The following is a 20044-nucleotide window of genomic DNA, read 5'->3' on the forward strand; positions in this document are numbered from 1 at the left end:
ATGCTGTGGATATAATTTACTTGGACTTCAGTAAGGCATTTGATAAAGTTGGCATATAGGGTTTCCTGCCTGAGCAGGGGGTTGGGCTAGATGACCTCCAAGGTCCCTTCCAACTTTATTATTATTATTATTAAATGCAAGAGTGAAACTTTTCCAGCAGATGAACTTAAAACATTCCCTCCTGCTAACTTTGGGCTGTTCTTAAGAGTACAGAGAGAGAAAGGGAGAAGAAAAACAAACAAACAAACAAATTTTTCTTCACTCTGTTTGTTGGCCAGACAAACAGAGTGAGGGTATTTTTCTTTTGGTAGCTTATTTTAAGCAGAATTTCTAGCAGAATTTAAAATTCTTTTCTCTTTGGATTAGAGACAGTTAACAGTCACATTTACCTTATACACAAAGACACATATACACACAAAGACAAGAGAACAGAAAAGGAAACAGAAGTCTTAATTTACACATCCTAGTCATTCCTGCCATAAATCTCAATTAAATTAGGGAAGGCAAATATTTTAAACATACCATGTGGTTGGAGAGAGAGAGAGAGAGAGAGAGAGAGAGAGAGAGAGAGAGAGAGAGAGAGAGAGAGAGAGAGAGAGAGAGAGAGAGAGAGAGAGAGAGAGGGAGAGAGAATCACTATTTCTTATTCTTTAATTTCCCTTTGAGTACCTTTATTTAGCTAAATTAATTTCCCAGCAAAGCCCTAGCAAAGTCCATTTTCTTTATATATAATTTCTACCTATCTCTTTTTCATACCTGCCTGAACCGATAGCTGATTCCCATCCCAGACCTCAAGCAAGCATTCCTGGGAAGCCTATCTTGATCCTTGAACTAGAACACCCCATAATGCAGGGGTTCACTTTGGTTCTATCAGGTCTGGCGCACTGAAGCCTCCTAGTGAGACTTCCGCCTATCACCACAGTTTTTGGGTCAAAAAGGAACCCAAGGAAACTCTGGATCCCTCACAGAAAACTGGGAAGCTCCTTTAGGGATCAACCACCAGTTTCAGACCAAAAAGTATTAATAAACAAATTTATTAATACCTTTCTGCCATTCCTCCAAATTTGAATCCTTTTCAAGTATAGGTATCATTTGAAACAAAAATAAAAATTTTGGCAAAACATTCATTTTTACTGCTGCAATTCTTCCCAATAAGGATAATTGTAATTTTTTCCAACTATCTAGCTCTTTTTGTGTTTTTGACCATAACAATTCATAATTATTTTTATATAATTTCACATTTGAAGCTGAAAGATATACCCCCAAATATTTAATCTTTTTAACTATTTCAAATCCCGTTAACTCTTCTAAGACAATCTTTTGTTCTATAGTCATATTTTTAGACAATATTTTAGTTTTTTGCGTATTTATCTTAAATCCAGAGACTTTCCCATATGAGGTTATTATCTCCATCAACTCTACAACTGAATAAGTCGGTTGACTTACTGTAATAACCAGGTCATCCGCAAACGCTCTCAATCTATAATCTTGATCTTATTTTAATTCCCTTAATTTTATTTGAATCTCGTATTTTAATCAATAATATTTCCAATGTTAAAACAAACAGCAAAGGTGACAACGGACACCCCTGTCTTGTACCCTTTTCAATATTACATGTTTCTGTCAAACTACCATTAACTATTATTTGAGCTGTTTGCTTCTGGTATATTGCTCTAATAGATTGTAAAAATTTTCCCCCAAACTCCATTTTCTCCAATGCCTTAAACAAAAAATGACAATCCAATTGATCAAAGGCTTTTTCAGCATCCAAAAAGATCAGCGCTGCAGGAACCTGGTTATTTCTGTCCAAAAATTCCAATAAGTCTATAATATGTCTCACATTATTCTTTATTTGTCTACCACTTATAAATCCAGTTTGGTCACTATGAATCATTTGCTGCATTACCTTCATTAATCTATTTGCTAAAATTTTTGCAAATATCTTGTAATCAGTGTTTAAAAGCGATATTGGCCTATAGCTTTTGGCTTGAGTAGCATCTTGATTTTCCTTCGGAATCAACGATATAAAGGCTGTTTTCCACGATGGAGGCACTTCTCCTCCCAATTGAATTGTCCTAAACAATTCTCTTAAAGGTTCCACCATTTCTGACTGTAAATCTTTATAATAGACGGCAGTCAAACCGTCTGTTCCTGGTGCTTTACTCACCTTTAATTGCTTAATTGCTAAAATAATTTCTTAATCATTTATCAATTGATTCATCCCTTCACTTTGCTCTTGTGTAAGAACAAGGATATTAACTTCTCGTAGATATCTATCTATATCTACATCTCGAATCTTGTCTCTAACATACAACTTAGAATAAAAATCAACAAAGGCCTTTTTAATAAGATTCTGCTGAAACACCACTTTACCCTTGTAATCTATTCTATCTATACTACGTGACCTTTGTTTCTTCCTTAACAAGTAAGCTAACCACCTACCCGGCTTATTAGCATTGCAAAAGGTATTATGTTTAGCATACCGTAAATTGGTTGCCACTTGATCTGCCATCAACATATCAAACTGGCCTCTTAGTAAAGTGATTACCTCTTTAATCTTCCCATCAGATGGATTCAAAATTAAAGCCTTCTCTTTCCTCTTAATTTCCTCCTCTAATTCTTTTTGCCTATGTTCCAGTTTATGTCTGTATTTATTATTCAAATATATTAACACTCCTCTCATATAAGCTTTACTTGCATCCCAAACCATCTCAATAGAAGTACCCTTGTGCATATTCATATTAAAAAATTATTTCATCTGTTTTTTATACTCTTCCACATTTTCTTGATATATAAACAAATTTTCATTTAGTCGCCAAGACCGTCTGTCTCCATTGTCTTTTTCTATTTCCAACCATACTGGACTATGATCTGATATAGTTCTTGGACATATCTTAATCTTCTTAATCCTAGGAAAAAAAATCATTGGTAATTAGTACAAAATCAATCCTGGAGAAAGATTGATGCCTATCGGAGAAAAAAGTAAAGTCTTTTTCTTGCAAATTTCTTTCTCTACAAACATCTCTCAATTCCAAGTCGTCTTTCATCTCAAAAAAAGATTTAGGCAATCTAGCATGACTTGGTATACTTCTAAAAAGGCCTTTTTTGTCCATTTGTACATCCAAAACCCCATTCCAATCTCCCATAAAAATACAAGATTTGTAATCCCATTGAATGATCTTGCTATGTAACAGTTTATAAAATTCTCCTTGCTGTTGATTAGGAGCATATAATCCAACCAAAAGTATTTTCTTGCCTTCTATTAATAGTTAAATTATAACATATCTTCCTTGTTTATCTGTTTCAATTAAATTAGCTGTTAAATTGTTCTTAACATAAATAACTACTCCATTTTTCTTGTCAGGAGCAGAGGCAATAAACTGTGTGCCCAGCCTAAAGTTTATCAAATACTTTTGATCAGCTGCTCGAATATGCGTTTCCTGTAAACAAATAACATCATTTCTAAATTGTTTTAAATACTGAAATACTTTCTTTCTCTTGTGCGGGGAATTTAATCCATTAACATTCCAAGTTAGAAACTTTGTCGCCATCTTTTGCGACCTGAAGCTTTCGGAGCGCCTCTTCCAAAACCACCTGCACTCTCTTCGGTTTTGCTCCTCCCACTGCTTCACTGTAAGTAGGTTTTTGAGATGTAATTGTAACTTTCTGTTGTTCTTGTTCTTGTCTCATTCGTCTGATTGCAGCCCGTGTCATTCTTTGTTCTCTAACCTCTTCCATTGGTGCCTGGGTCTGATGCACTCCTGTAGTTTGCTGGGATTCTTTATCCTTCTGCAGAGTAACTCCTTCAGCTCCTTGTATACTCTCCATTCGTGACTGACGCTCTCCTTCACCATTTCTTCCTTTAAATTCTGAAGATGGCGGAGAGCCTGCCTTCAAAATATTAGTATAAAAATCTCGTGCCTGAAAAACTGTATTAAGACGATATCTCATGCCTGCATACATCACCGCCATACCTACTGGAATCTCCCATCTAAACTGAATCTGCCGTTTCCTTAATTCTTCTGCCAAAAAAGCAAATTCTTTTCTTTTCCTTAAAATTCTTGGAGGAATCTCTTTCAGAATTAAAACTTCTTGCTCAGCAACTGTAAATCTATTGTAGAAGGCTTGAATAACCACATTTCTGATTGCTCTCTTTGTAAAGTAAACCACCACATCTCTAGGTAACTTTCTTTGTCTTGCAATCCAAGAGTTAACACGAAATATTTTGTTTATATCCCCCATAATATCTTCTGCTGGATGCTCCAAAACCTGTTCAAGGGCCTGTGCCAGTAATTCTTTCAAATCTTCCTTAGGATCTTCTTTTAAATCCTTGATCCTCACAGCAAATTCCATGTCTCGGTATTATAACATCACTACATCATCATCAATCTTTTCCATCACATTTTCAGCATCCAGCATTTTAGCATCTAATCTCATATTCTTTTGACTGAGCTCTTCCACACGCTCATCCAGACGCTCAATACAAACTACAAGCCCTTGAAATGCAGCCAAAATGTCTGCCCTAATTTCAGTATTCTTCTCCTCAATAAGTCCAGCTACTTGTTGGGATTGCGTTTTTAAAGCATCCTGTAAAGCATCCTGCAAATCTTTTATTGTTAAAGCTGGTGCGGGTGCGGGTGCCACAGGAGGAGGCATCAAAGCCTCTAATGAAGAGTGCTGAACTGGCGAAGCACCAGAACTTCTAGGAACTTTGGTTGATTTAGAAGCCATCTTAACACCCGTTTATTTCTATTGCGCACTTTCACTTTCCACACCGCTTGCAACTTTTTCTCTCAAAATACTCTGAGTTAAAGTTCAGATACTTGCTATTACAGCATTCTCCTGCACAGCTCTGCCTGCATCCAAGTAATTCCACAGTTAATTATCGATGGCAGGGATGGTTGCAGCGTCCTGCTCTGCTCCAAAGCCTTGGAGCAGAGGCGTCCCGGAGTCTGGAGCAAACTCAGGCTTCGGGGGGGCTCACACCCTTCAACCACCAGAGTTTAAACTCTGGTGATCTAGGGGAGCTCTACCCCTACCTAAGCGCTCACCCCCTCCTCTTCTCCCGAGAAGCGGGTTTCTGAGCCGCTAAACAGCTGATCGTCGCTGTTTTTAGTGGCTCTACAGAAAACAGCGGGGCTGACGGCCGGAACGGCCGCCATCAACGAAGCCTTGCCACCCAGAAGTCCACCCTGTCTCATTCTTGTGTCCACGTGGCCACCCACTCCACAACAGTGGCAATGAGGATGGGATCCCGTGAAGCGCTGTGAGCCGAACGCCGGAAAAGCGGCCGAAGCGAATCCCGAAGAGCGGAGAGGGCGCAAAGAGCGAAGGAGCGGTAGCGCGAAGTGGGAGATTTTTAAAAAACTGTCAAAGAAGATAACAGAATGGCGAGTCTCGGTGTGGTGAGAGAATTCGACGTGCATCACCCAGAAGAGTGGGAAGCCCATGTGGGACAAGTGGAGGGATACTTGATGGTCAATAACATCACGGAGGACCAAAAGAAAGTGGCTGCATTACTATCCCTCAGCAGACCGGCAGTCTATAAGGTCGCCAGGTCATTGTGTCACCCGACTGCAGTTGCATCCGTCGCTTACGCTGACTTAACAAAAAAACTGAGCCAGCATTTTACACCTAATCGTTCTGAACTATACTGGAGAAGGAAATTCGTGCGTCGGAACCAACTACTGGGCAAATCCCTGACAGATTTCATAGCAGCTGTGCGAGAAGCCGCTTGCAGATGTACATTCCCAGACCTGGAGTACAGGATCCAAGAGAGAATAGTCTTCGGACTAAGGGATGAGCATTTACAAAACAGAGTAATCGCGAAGCCTACCGGAACTCTGTTGCAGATCTTGGAGGAATTAATGACACACGAGGACACTGAGTTGCGAGACACCCCCCCAGAATAGCAATGCTGAGAGAGGTTCAATACATCAACAAAGTATTGTGGAAGGCGGGGTGGGAGAGCTGGATTGTAAAGCTGAGATCAATGAAATAACACAGAGGTTCGAGAGGACAACGATCCGTAATGATCGCCGCAACAACAAAGGAAGACAAAGGAGGCCATCAACAACAATAGCGAGACCACCAAGGGACAGAAACAACAGTCGCCGAGATGTGGAGCAAAAATGTGGCAGCTGCGGGGGACCCCACTCCAGAGCATCGTGCAAATTCCACAGTGCCAAGTGTCGCGCATGTGGCAAGATGGGTCACATCCAGTCCATTTGCCAGAGCTGAGTCCGTGACAGCCTCCATGACTTAGAAGCGTGGGCCCCAGGTAACTCAAAAACTCTGTGTCGCAGCACCGAGCCCCTTAGGCCCCAGGCACCAACCTTTAACTGGGAAAAAAGGGTGGCATCCGGGGTCCGCTATTCCATTCATCAATTATTAGGCCCAAAGATCAGAGTCAAGGTCCTCTTACAGGGAATTCCCTGCAAGATGGAGATCGACTTCAGGGCTGCAGTCTCCATAATTTCTTGGGAGACATTATCTGCAATTGTAAAAAAAAGCAGCCACCGGATCCACCTTAAACCCACTCCCATTCAGTTAACAGATTTCCAACGGGCACCGATTAAATTAATGGGCACGGCCACAATAGAAGTGTGTTATAAAAAGTTTAAGGGCCCGTTGGAACTACTGGTAACTGAGGGTAGAAGAGCTAGTTTAATTGGGCTTAACTGGTTTGGGGCACTAGGAATTTGGTTAGGAGGAATAAATTCAATTCAGTCTAGGGATCTCGAATCTGTCTGCAAAAAAATTGCAGACGTATTCGATGGGACATTGGGAAAATACACGCCCCCCCCAATAAATTTAATTTAAATCCTGAGGTCTTACCCATCAGGATTAAGGCCAGGAGAGTTCCATTCGCTCTCAAACACAAAATTGAGAGCGAACTGGAAAAGTTAGTAGGCCAAGGGGTGTTAGAACCGGTAGAAGGAGGGCCCTGGGAAACCCCCATTGTCACCCCCCTCAAGCCCAATGGGGAGATAAGGATTTGCACAGAGTATAAAGCAACTCTAAATAAAGCTTTAAATCTGCATGCTTACCCGGTCCCGACGGTGAAGCATGTCCTCTCTGCTGTGCAGTCCGGCGCCATCTTTGCTAAGTTAGATCTAATCCAAGCGTACCAGCAGTTGCCGGTGGCTACAGAAACTGTTCATGCTCAAACTATTGTTACCCACAAGGGGGCGTTCAAGGTGAACAGACTACAATTTGGCATCTCAGCAGCCCCAGGCATCTTTCAAGAAGTGATGGAGAGAACATTAAAAGGTATTCCTGGAGTGTGCCCCTATTTTGATGATGTATTAATTGCTGGGGAGGATGAGAAAAAATTAGCTAGCAGGTTAGAAGCTGTCTTGGAGAGATTTAGAACAGCTGGCCTTAAACTCAAAAGGAAGAAATGTTCTATAGGGGTAACATCCATGGAGTTCTTGGGCTACAAGATTGATGCTCAAGGCATACACCCTACTGAATCAAAAATTAAGGCAATCAAAATGGCTCCTGCTCTAAAGAATAAGGCAGAGTTACAAGCCTTCTTGGGGTTAATTAATTTTTATCACACATTCCTACCGCATAAGGCTGCTATCGCCGAACCCCCACACAGGCTTTTAGACAAAAAAACACCTTGGACGTGGAATAAGGTTCACAACAATAGTTTTGAGAACCTTAAACAGTTACTGTCCAGTAGTTCCACAGTAACACATTTCATTGAAAACAAACCCACCTGCCTAGCTTGTGATGCATCCCCATATGGGATGGGAGCTGTAATAAGCCATATGGAAGCAAATGGGATGCAGAAACCCATTGCTTATTATTCCAGAACATTGTCTAGGGCAGAGAGGAACTATGCCCAAATTGATAAAGAGGCATTAGCAATAGTTGCCAGCATTAAAAAATTCCATGATTATTTGTATGGAAGAGAGTTTACCATTTTCACGGACCACAAACCCTTGCTGGGACTTTTCACAACAGACAGACAAACACCTCAAATCATGTCCCCAAGGATGCTAAGATGGTCAATATTCCTTTCTGCCTATACATTCAAAATGATTTACAGGCCGGGGAAGGAGATGGGACATGCTGACGCATTAAGTAGGCTGCCTTTACCTTCAAATGACCCAGATCCTGCCCCAGCCAGTCAAGTCTTAGCCATACAAGAACTCCCTGAATGTCCTCTCATGGCAAGGGACATTGCAGCAGGCACAGTGAGTGATGCAGTACTCAGCAGAGTGGCACTGTGGGTACAATCTGGCTGGCAAAAAAAAACCCAGGCCCACAGTTTCAGCCTTACTTTGTGAGGAGGAACGAGATGTCCTCCCACAAAGGATGTCTGTTATGTGGAAATAGAGTGGTAATACCAGAAAAATTCAGAAACAAGGTCTTGAGGGACTTACATGAAGATCACCCAGGAATTGTGCGTATGAAAGCATTGGCAAGGAGTTACCTATGGTGGCCAGGTCTGGATAAAGCTATTGAGGAACAAGTGGCGAGTTGCTACCAATACCAAAGATCCAGACCTGAACAACCGCATGCTCCTGTGCACAGGTGGGAGACAACTCACAACCCGTGGTCTAGGGTACATATAGATTATGCGGGACCCTTCCAGGACAAATATTCTTAGTAGTTGTGGACAGTTATTCTAGATGGTTAGAGGTGGTGCCTGTAAAAAGTATGATGTCTGCAAAGACCATACAGGTGCTAAGGGGTCTCTTTGCCACACATGGGTTACCTGATGTAATTGTTTCTGATAATGGCCCTCAATTCACATCTACTGAATTCCAGGATTTTAACAGGGCCAACTCGATTAGACACGCAACATCGGCACCTTTTCATCCCTCCAGTAATGGATTGGCAGAGAGAATGGTAAGATCAACGAAAGATGCACTGCGATGAATTATAGCGGGCAACTGGCATCAGAGACTGGCACAATTTCTATTGGCTTAACACACAACTCCATGTACAGCCACGGGTAAGACCCCAGCTGAGCTACGTTGGGGTAGAAGACTAATCACAAGATTGGACAGACTACACCCAGACAGGGTGGCCGCAGAGGCGGAACAACCCAACACAGCTAGGGAACTGACGGTGGGTGAATTAGTTTGGTACAGGAACTATGGACTGGGTGACAAGTGGATGCAAGGGGTGGTGGTTGACAAAACAGGGCCCTTGTCTTATGTTGTTGAGGGGGAAGGGGGAAGGCAGATCAGAAGACATATTGACCAACTTAGGAAGCGGGTACCCGAGAGTCAGCAACTTCAGCAACCTCAACAACAAGCGGTTCGCTCAGAGCAGAGAGGAAGGCCAACCAGCGAACCACAAGTGGACATGGCGGAGGTACTACAATCACCATTACCGACAGTGGCCTACTCCGTACCAAACGTAACACCATCTCAGCTTAGGCAAGAAGTGCCAACTGAAGTAGGCAGCAACGCAGTTCCAGCCGGACGGCCTAATCAAGAATCAGCCACAGACCACACAGGGACTCTGGAACAGTCAGTGGCGGAAGGGTCACCGCATGAAAGGGTTGTTGTGAATAGGAAGCCAGGTAATACAGAGGCCAGGAAGCCGCCGGGAAGGTACCCTGCCAGAACTCACAAAACTCCGGCCTATCTTAAGGATTACGTGAGGCAATAACTGGATTGGATTGTTTGGTGCTATGATTGTCTAAAAGTAATTGTTCTCGTTGGGGGGGAAAGGGGTGTTGTGTATGTAGGATGCTTGGCTGGCACAGCCAACCTAACATCACTGACATCACTCAGGTGATGTGATTGGTAAACCTGTCTGGCGGGAAATATACTACACCGGGTTAGGTGTTACCTGGCCGGTGGGAAAATAGAGCAATTGGGTTGGTCAGCTGGTCAGGCATCAGTAGTATATACAGTAAGGGGGTTGACAAGGGTAGGACTGCTGCTTCCATTATGTGATCAATAAAAGGAACAGTTCGTATACCCTGTCTCATTCTTGTGTCCACGTGGCTGCCCACTCCACAACAGTTTTATACTCCCTAGACTCTATTGTTTGGCTATTTCCTGTTCCAGGCTTTGTATTTCGTGTGTCACATATTCTGTCCTGAGTCTAGGTGTGCCTTTCTGTATTCTCAATGGTTGTGGGTCAATCCATCCTATTATGTCCTGTCTTAAGAGTTTGGGTGGGGTATGTAGATTTTAGGTGTCTTTGTCTTCCTAAACTACTAGCTCCAACCTTCCTGATGGCTTACATTTGGTTTTCTGCTTGGGAGAGAGAGACTTGGGAGCAGGGTTGCTTTCTGGTTTTAAAATCCTTTAGGGAAATATATTCTGCCCTTTTAATATTTCCTTCTCTGGGGACCTGACTTCCCACAATGGAGAACTTTACTTTTTTCATTATTGAATCTCATTTTGTTACATATGGCCCATTCTGTCAAGATCTTTCTGTATCTTACTGCTAAGCTTGTAAGCCGCCCTGAATCTTCGGAGAAGGGCGGGATATAAATGGAATTAAAATAAATAAATAAATAAAATAAATAAATCTTAAGCCTATCACCTGGAGTGTTGGCAATTCCTGCCAGCTTCGTGTCATCCTCAAATTTGATGGGTTCCCCTTCTATCCCCCTCATCTAATAATTGATGAAGATATTGAAGAGTACTGGACCTAGGACAGAGCTGGGAGATACCCCACTCCATACAGATAATTCCATTAAGGATTACATGTTTAATGTGGTTGGTCAGCCAGATACAAATCCATTTAGTGATGATACTGTTTAACCTTTTTTCTGTCTTATCAAGTAGTAGGTTATGGTCTATTTTAACAAATGCCTTACTGAAATCCAAGTAACCTATATCCACAACATTTCTCTGGTCCACTAATTTTGCCACTTTGTCAAAGAATGCAATAAGATTTGTCTGGCATGATCTGTTTTTGACAAACCCATGTTTGCTTTTGATTATGACTTTGTCTCTGGGTATTCACAGACTCCTGTAGCTTCAATACCTTCTCCCCTTTTAATTTCTGTTAGTGAAAATTAATTTAACAGTCAGTGCGAATAGATATTCTTTTGCACCCTTCCTGTTTTAGATTTTGAATGTTGGTTGGCATGTGGGTTGCGGCCTTGGTTCACTGGACTTTGTTTCCATCCTCCTGAACTCAGTGAGCTGCTCTTCCAACAATCTCTGGTGCTATGCAAATGCAACCAGTAACTCAACTCTCAGGTGTTTACCTTAATCCACTTAGACTTGCCTCAGTCCTCCTGTGATTTTTAAGGTTGTTTTGAATGTTGTATCCATCTTTTGTATCAACTATTGAACATATTTCTGTTATTTATGAATTTCATAAGTATTCTTTCTTCATCTTCATAAAAAAACTAAATTCATTCAATACCTCCTCCAGCTTGATGGAAAAACACTGATAGCAACCTATTAAGTACCTTTTTATTTTGTCGTTTTTTAAAATGATAATAGAAAAATCACATGGAAAGCGCCCCTCCTTCCTTATCCCCGCCGGCCAGTAGAGGGTGCGTATCTGTCCCTGTCTCGTCCAGCCTAGTGTTGCTCAAAAGGCGCGGCTTCCGGCCTCTCCTTCTCTGACGCCTTCCTCAGTCGCCTTCGGGCTTTGCCTACAGCCGCCGCCGCCGCGGAGCGGGCCTGGGATGCCAAGATGGCGGCGGCGGTGGTATCGGTCTTCCCGGGTGTGCGGCTCCTGACTATCGGCGATGCCAATGGGGAAATCCAGCGGCACCAAGAGCAACAGGCGCTGCGTCTCGAGGCTCGCACCGGGCCTGACGCCGCTTGCCTCGCTTTGTATAGCCGTGAGTGGCGAAATGGGGCTGGGCTGGCGGGCATGCTCGCTGACATGCTCGCTTGGGCCGGTGGGGGTCTATTCGCATGAAAAAGGACGGTCGGATGAATGAATGAAAGTAATGAATGAATGAGTTGTAGGATGGACAACTGATGAGGGGATGCGGAGGGGCAGCCGGCTACTTACGGAAGCTGCTTTCTCGCCATCGCTTCTGCTTCAGGTTGCGAGGGAGAGCTGTCTGTCGCCCCAGTGTTTAAAGGCCAAGGGTTTCTGAACATGTGCGAAGAGTAATTCATATCTATATTACTTCACAGTAGTTCATAGGAAGGAGACCAAGTTTCACCCATGAGCACATGGAAAACAGGTGGGAGTCGCAACATATTCCGGAGTTTTTTGAATTTCAGTGCTGATGAGCTACAGCTTCCCTTGGAGAACAGTCCATTTATTTTCGTTTGCAGGCAGATAAAGGATAATACCCCATGGCTTTTTATGTTTTAGCCAAGTAAATGCTCCGTGACTTTGCCCCAAATTTCTAATAATTTTGCACCAGTCTGAGAAATTCCAGGATTTAAAACAGTGTGTTAATAATGTAATGCCTGCTTATATTGGCAAATTGAGAATAACATTTTACAAACTTGTAGGTTAAATAATCAGTGGGGTAATTTCTGAATGCTTTTTTTAAACATCAGGTTCTAAAAAATATTTCTAGCTACAGGAGCACACATAAAGAGACTTCAAGGATTTGTTCTGAGCATATAACAGCTTTTTAAGAACACAGCCTTAATAATTCCTGAAACTGTTTCATAAATAATTCTGCAACTATAATAATCATTCTGAATTATTATATTGCCCTCATTCATTATGAATGGCTTTTTAGTATTCCCCCCCTAATCCTTGTGACAATTTGGCCAGTATTATTATTATTACTCTTTTATCCCTTCAGTGGGATCTGACTTGGATTTGTATGTTGACATAATTGAGAATCAAATGGCTACATTGAGTGCATCCCATAGTTGGTTGCCTTCAATATTGGTGTCATTTACAAACAAGTATTTTGCAATGAATGAATATAGTTGCTGTTTAGTATGAACTGAAAACTAGTTTCACTGAGACTCATGTGAAAACAACATTTGTGGTTTTTGTTTGATAATGTGAAGACAGTTGTTCAGAGAGTTCATAGTGTTAAATTGGCTATACTAGATGTAAATATGAATACTGCAATGTATATGGTCTTCTGCACTGTGACTCAGTTGCTGTAATTCAGTCAGAATGATATCGTAACTTGAACATGTTAGGTGGGTTCAAAATACTTTGTATATTGATTTCTATAATACTTGACAATTTTTTGATATTGTACCATGAGAGGTGGAGACTTGTGTACGAAGTATTTTATTTAGTTATTTAGATTAGTAAAATCTGAACTGAGTATTAGAATGACAGAAATTCAAATTTTTACATGCTACAGTAATTCTGTTTTGAAATCTACTCTCTTGTATGCTAGCAATTATTTTTGCACTTCCTCACATGAATGCAGAAAGTGTATCTATTATAGGTCTGGGATAGTAAGGAGGCCACTTTTTCAATCTGTGTGACTTGATCTAAAGAGTGAATGAGGATATGATGGGGAAACATTAACGTATATATTGGCTGTTCGGTGCTGATGTGAGACAGCAGTCTTAACTATTCACTAACTGTCTTTACCTTTTGGTGCAAATGAGAAAACAGTTGAAGTCATAAAGTAAGTGGCACTTTTACAAGGGATAAAGTAGTATGTAAAGTAATTAGTATGTAAAGTAGATCCTTGTAATTGGAATAAGCATGCCTGTACTAGGATAATTTGTGAATTCCAGATTGCAGATGAGCTGAATGATTTTTGAAAAGTCCTGGGCTTTTTTGTATGTTAGCTAGACTTTGAAATCTTCCTTCATGAGACTGTCCAAAGGGAATGGTTGTTTTTTGTGTGTAGAGTCTCTGAACATATTCAGGTGTTACTTCTTTGAGAGACTACTCAGACTATTAGAAGAAACATACATTACTGTAATTCCCATGAGGAAATCCAGAATGAGCTAAAGCTGATCACTTATAGAAATTCATTTTGTTATAGAATGGATGCTAGATAGGTTAACTATGAGTAAGTTCTCCTTCCCTTGGGAGCATTCCAAATCTCTTCCTGTATTTTGAAAGCAAATAAAATTTTGTCTAGAGCACAATGTCTGAAACACCACAGTCTAATTCTGAACCACTTTTGGATCCATTAAACCACTCTAGAATGGCATAGTCTACAAGAAAGTTTGGCAGTCCAATGGAAACAGAACCATTTTACATTCCATTCCCAGTTTGTCATCCCTAGAGCTGAAGACTTTGAGTTCACCTATTAGGTTATTGTAACTGAAATAAAAGGTAGAGTAGAGATGTTGCTTAGCTACAACACCCAGCCATCTTAGGCAGTTTAGACAGTGGTGAGTTGTAAGTCAACAATTCTTGGAGGGTTACAGATGTTTTTTTTTTATCTCTGATCTTATTATGATTATTCTGCAAACTGCAGAACATGCATATTTGATAGTTGCCAGTCAGTCTTTCTCAGTGTTATGTAAACTCTTCCTTCCAACCTTTTTTTAGTTGTTCATACTGCCAAATTGAATTTAACTATTGTTATCAACAGAACATACATGCTACTTTTTGTTTATGTTAGTATAAAGTAGTCTAAAGGTTTTTTATGTTCTGGTGCTTAATTTACAATTTTTCCATTCATAATTAGTTTTCTGTTTCTAGAGAGACTGGACTGTACAACCAAAGTATATTTTAAAATATTTTTATTACATATGCTAAAAGGGAAAAGAAACAAGGAAAAAGAACCTCCACACAAAAGTATGCATTTTCAGTCATCAAATAAAAATAGTGTTCATTTAAATTAATATCTTACTAAATAATTAAATTATTGTTTTTAATTTACTATAGGAAAAATGGGAAATTAAATATTGAAATTGGTGTCTTGTGGCAGTAAATAATATTTGAATGTAGAAAAAGATGGATAATTCAAAAATAGAAATATCTATAATAGCCAAAAAAATCTCACCAAACAAAATTATTCTGTGAAATAACTTTTGTCCATAATAGAGCTGCTACAACACCAAACCACTTTTTGTGAACCAGTGTTCCATTTCAAGCACTTTCAATTGCCAACAGTTAGTTGAACCATCTCTTTCTTCTTGGAAAGATGAGAAATCCAAGGATTTCTATTGATATTAATTAATTCAGTAATACTAGTAATTGTTAATTTTAAAGTGTGATATTAAGATACCAGATATTTACTCTATTGAACGTTTAGTACAAGATATTCCAATTCTTTATTCCATGTCTTCTTGCATTTTTTAATATTTTGGTATCCTAATAAACTTATAAATTGTTAGATTTATTATTTTGTGTATTAGTAGAGCTGTGCAGAGCAACATAGTGCAGTATTCTCTCTTAAGAAAACCTGTGTTTTCTGACTTTGTGGGCTGGGATTGTTGCCAAAGCAATAATTGCAGTTTACTGAATGGAAATATTTCAAAACAATGTCTTTATATTTAGATCATATCTGTTCTGGGAGAAAACAATGTGCAAAGTAATGAAATAATTGCAGTTTCGTAGTTCTCTGCTCAGGTATGCTGAAACTGGTCGTCTTTGCCAAAATATACTTTGCCAGATTATACTTCTGGAGGATCCAAGTGTATTCTTCAAGAGTTAGCATGCTGCTGCCTCCATTGTACTGTGTCTTTTAGGAGTAGAATCAGTAAACTAGAATTTGCTAGAGGAGCTTAGTATATAGCTGGTTGATGGTTACAGTTTTATGGCTCCCTTAATAAACAGGAGTCTGAAATCAGAAGTTGAAATTAATTTTGGATTCCTAGCTTGCTTTGAGATGACATGCTTTTACAGTTATTAAAAATGAAAGTTATAACTTATAGTTTTTATCTCAGTCAGTGACCAGTATAAAACAAGAATCAGGCAAAGACAAAAAGCAAAAGACCAGTGTGACCTCTTAAATGTAAGTGGAATATAATATGATAAAATATTATTAACATTAAAACTTTTAAGGTGTTAAAATAATGTCATATACCTTGGGTAAATTTTTATTTGCCTAATCTGGTTGGGTTAGGAGTTGGAGTATTGGGGAGAGGGGAATAACCCATGATATGGGGATTAAATGTCCACTTCAGTTCTATTTAAACTGAGGAAACAGAAAAGATTTTATATCAGATAAAGACCCTTTATCCACAACACAGAGATGAGCTATATTTCAGGTATGTTGAATTTAACTAAATTCAGCAGCTAAAATGAGCATTGAGAGCTACATATTTTCCCATTTATGTACCATACCAATTAGCTGGAATAATCACCTTCCTTAATTATAATGAGTAAAATATCTTTAATTTTTTATTTTAGGAAACCTTGACTAATTGAATCTGCATATATAATGTGCTGATGTCTCCTGTTTAAAGTATGGAAATTTGTAAATGAAAATTGTCTTATATAAGTTTAAAATACCTGATAAAATGGTCAAAAATTGTCGTGCTTCTAAATATAAAGGCAGCTTAAAGCTTTCTAACTATTTGAGGCTTTGACAGTAGCAAGATGATAAATATAGAAGGCACTGCAGCCCAAAATGTATGGTGGAGAACATCAGTTCTATATTATCAACTTTCAATAATAGTATTTTGCAAATATACAGTGTGTTTATGATTGAAGGATTTAAAAGATTTTGACACTTATTCAGAATCTTGGGGAGTTCAAATATATTACTATTTTAAAGTATGTAAAATCATCAAAATAATCATGATAAGATCAGAGAGTGCTATCTCTGGCTGTAATAAATATAAGTAGGCATCTTGATGCAATTAAAAAGTTAGTCTGTCATTAAACACTAACTAACCAATATCCAAGAGGCTGTCAATTGATTTGTATCTCATATTATTGCTTACTTTTATTGTCAACATGTTCTTTGTTAAATCCCAAGTTCTGTGTTGCAAAATCAAACTGTTGAAGGCCAACTCTTCTATATCATAACCACTGAATATTTATATAAACTTAACTGCACATCCAAAATGGTGTGCATTTTAAACAAAAGCATTTTTAAAAAATAGTAGTGTGGTGAAAGCATCTCTGCAACTAATAAATCCAGCTCTGATGTGATAGTTCTATGGCAGCCTTTTTGAATCCCTTGATTTTACCAGGCATTCAGCCCTTTTGTGATGTGTGTATGGAAGCCCAAGGGCACATCTGCTATCCTCTTTATTGCTCACAAAGAACTTAGAGAGGCCCAGCTTGACAGCCTAATTAATGTGCATGGGAGACATTTGCATTGAATATCTTCCAAAGGCAGTATCTTGAAAAGGCAGGGCTCTCTTTTCTAGGATCTGAATTGTTTTTTACATGCCAGACAAATGCTTTTCGACTTTTCCCCCCTCTCCTCCTGGTCTTGAGCTAACCCTTGCTTTTCTAATCAAATTCTGTCTGAGCCATTGTTCATGTCCTGCCTTGGTTGCTTATGCATTCCGCAGACAAAGCTTCATTGTATTAATGCTCTGTAATAAAAGGTTTCCTGCTGAGGTCATAAGCCTTGTCCCTGACCCTCCATTAAATTGGCAATTCTCTGTGAGCAGGAAAATTGCTTGATGGAATTCTTAATCTTCTCAATCCTGCTGTCCAGATACTTGTGCCCTGCCTAAAATGCCTAACTGGAAATTAGGAATGTGTAAATAATGGAACTTCAAAGTTGTTACCTTTGTGTGGTAGCTTTTGTGTTAAAAGTTGTGCAATATCTTTTAATTGAATTAATTTTTGTATTTATTTTATTTATTTATTTATTTATTTATTAATGGGACTTATATCCCGCCCTATCTCCCGAGGGACTCAGGGCGGCTAACAACAACAAAAATTAAAGGTCTCTGTACAGTAAATTAAAATTTAAAATTGAAATAAATTAAAGATTAGAGTTAAAATTGTAAACATAATTAAAATCCCTGTCAGTCCAGGTCAGCCAGGTGGAAAAGGAGTGTTTTGAGGCCGTGGCGAAAGGACTGGACTTGGGCCATCCGAAGCTCAGGGGGGAGCTGGTTCCACAGGGCTGGCGTTCCCACAGAGAAGGCTCTTCCCCTGGGGGTCGCAAGCCGACATTGTCTAGCCGACGGTACCCTGAGGAGGCCTTCTCTGTGTGAGCGTACTGGGCGATGGGAATTCGTTCCCGGCAGCAGATGGTCCTGCAAGTATCCCGGGCCTAAGCCATGTAGGGCTTTAAAGGTAAGTACCAGCACCTTAAATCTCACCCGGAGGGCAACCGGTAGCCAATGCAGCTCATGCAGGAGGGGTGTAATATGGGAGTATCGGGGTGCTCCCATCACTACCCGTGCAGCTGCACTCTGCACCAGTTGAAGCTTCCGGGTGGTCTTCAAGGGCAGCCCCATGTAGAGAGCATTACAGTAGTCTATATGGGAGGTAACAAGTGCGTGGGTGACTGTACGTAGGGCATCTCGGTCCAGAAAGGGGCGTAACTGGCGTACCAGGCGAATCTGGGCAAATGCCCCCCTAGCCACGACTCCAGTATGATCTTCAAAACTTAGTCGTGAATCCAGGAGGATGCCCAGGTTGCGTGCTCTATCAACGGGAGGTAATATCTCTCCTCCTATAATCAAAGATGGAACCTCTTGGACTAAACGAGATGTCGGTACGTAAAGCCACTCAGTCTTGGCCGGGTTGAGCCGGAGCCTGTTCTTTCCCATCCAAATCTGTACCAGTTCCAGGCAACAGGACATCACATCGAGGGCATCACTGGGTTGGTTCGGGGTGGAGATGAAAAGCTGGGTATCATCAGCATATTGATGATACTTCACCCCGAAGCCACGGATGATCTCTCCCAGTGGCTTCATATAGATGTTGAACAGGAGGGGCGAGAGCACCGATCCCTGAGGCACCCCACAACTAAGGGGTCTAGGGGTTGACCTCTGCCCCCCTGCCAACACCGTCTACGAACAGCCCGAGAGGTAGGAGGAGAACCATCGTAGAACGGTGCCTCCCACTCCCAACCCCTCAAGACGATGCAGCAAGATACCGTGGTCGATGGTATCAAAAGCCGCTGAGAGATCTAATAGGACCAGGACAGAGGAGTAACCCCTATATCGGGCCCGCCAGAGATCATTCACCAGCGCGACCAATGCCGTCTCCGTGCTATACCCGGGCCTGAAACCCGATTGGTATGGATCCAGATACTCAGTTTCCTCCAGGACCAAAGGGAGCTGCCGTGCCACCACGCTCTCAACGACTTTCGCAAGAAAGCGAAGGTTGGAGACAGGACGGAAGTTGTTTAAAATAGCTGGATCCAATGCAGGTTTCTTAAGGAGGGGCCTTACTACCGCCTTTTTCAAGGCGGCAGGGAAGTACCCTTCACTCAGTGAGGCATTGATAACTGCTAGGAGCCAGTGTCGTGTAACCTCTCGAGATGCATAGACCAGCCACGAGGGACACGGGTCCAACAAACACGTGGCGGCACTTAATTTCCCCATGATCCTGTCCACTTCATCCAGAGTCACAGGATCAAACTCTTCCCAAGTGTTCTCGGCCAAACTCATCGTTTTCCTCTCGTCAAATACTGCCCAGTCAGAGTCCAGACCAGCCCGAATCTGAGCAATTTTGTCCACCAGATATTTACTAAATTCCTCGGCCCGTCCTCGTAAGGGGTCCTCTCCTGTCCCTTGATTTAAAAGGGAACGGACCACTCTAAACAGGGCGGCCGGGCGGTTGTCTGTGGATGCAATGAGGGTGGTGAAGTAAGCGCGCTTTGCCACCTCCATTGCCACAAGATAAGATCTAGAAAAGGATCTTAACTGTGTTCGGTCAGACTCGGACCGACTGGTTCTCCAAATGCTCTCTAGGCTCCTTCTCCGGTGTTTCATCTCCCGCAGGTCCTTGGAGAACCAAGGAGTGAGTCGGGACCTGTGCCAGGTCAGAGGCCGCAAAGGCACAACACAGTCGACAGCCTGCGAAGCAGCCTGTTGCCAGGCATTAACTAAGTACTCGACCGGGCTGTGGGAGAGGGAGTTAGGAATCAATCCAAGCGCCGTCTGGAACCTATCTGGGTCTATCAGGCGCCTGGGGCGGAGCCATCTGGTCGGTTCCGCCTCCTGACAGTGGGGGGTGACGTGACGGAGGCCCAACCGCAGGAGATAATGGTCTGTCCATGAAAGGGGTTGAGATGTTGGAGTAACCCCACCCAGCCCATTAAGCCACTGCC

General features: G+C 41.3%; 1 protein-coding gene across 7 annotated transcripts in view; it reads left to right on the forward strand.

The window, feature by feature from the left end:
* Positions 1-11588: 11588 nt before the first annotated feature.
* CARM1 (coactivator associated arginine methyltransferase 1) overlaps positions 11589-20044 on the forward strand; it is a 123401-nt gene continuing 114945 nt past the window's right edge. For 6 of the 7 annotated variants that reach the window (XR_014025274.1, XR_014025275.1, XR_014025276.1 and 3 more), the window contains exon 1: positions 11589-11785. Coding sequence is in view for 4 of the 7 variants with exons in the window: in XM_081318779.1 (XP_081174905.1) it covers positions 11635-11785 (151 nt within the window). In the remaining 3 variants the exon portion in view is untranslated. The remainder of the gene's footprint in view (positions 11786-20044) is intronic. The other variant, XM_081318780.1, reaches the window with a different exon arrangement.

This window comes from Vipera berus (assembly GCF_964194415.1).
Source record: "Vipera berus genome assembly, chromosome: 2".
Taxonomy (NCBI): domain Eukaryota; kingdom Metazoa; phylum Chordata; class Lepidosauria; order Squamata; family Viperidae; genus Vipera; species Vipera berus.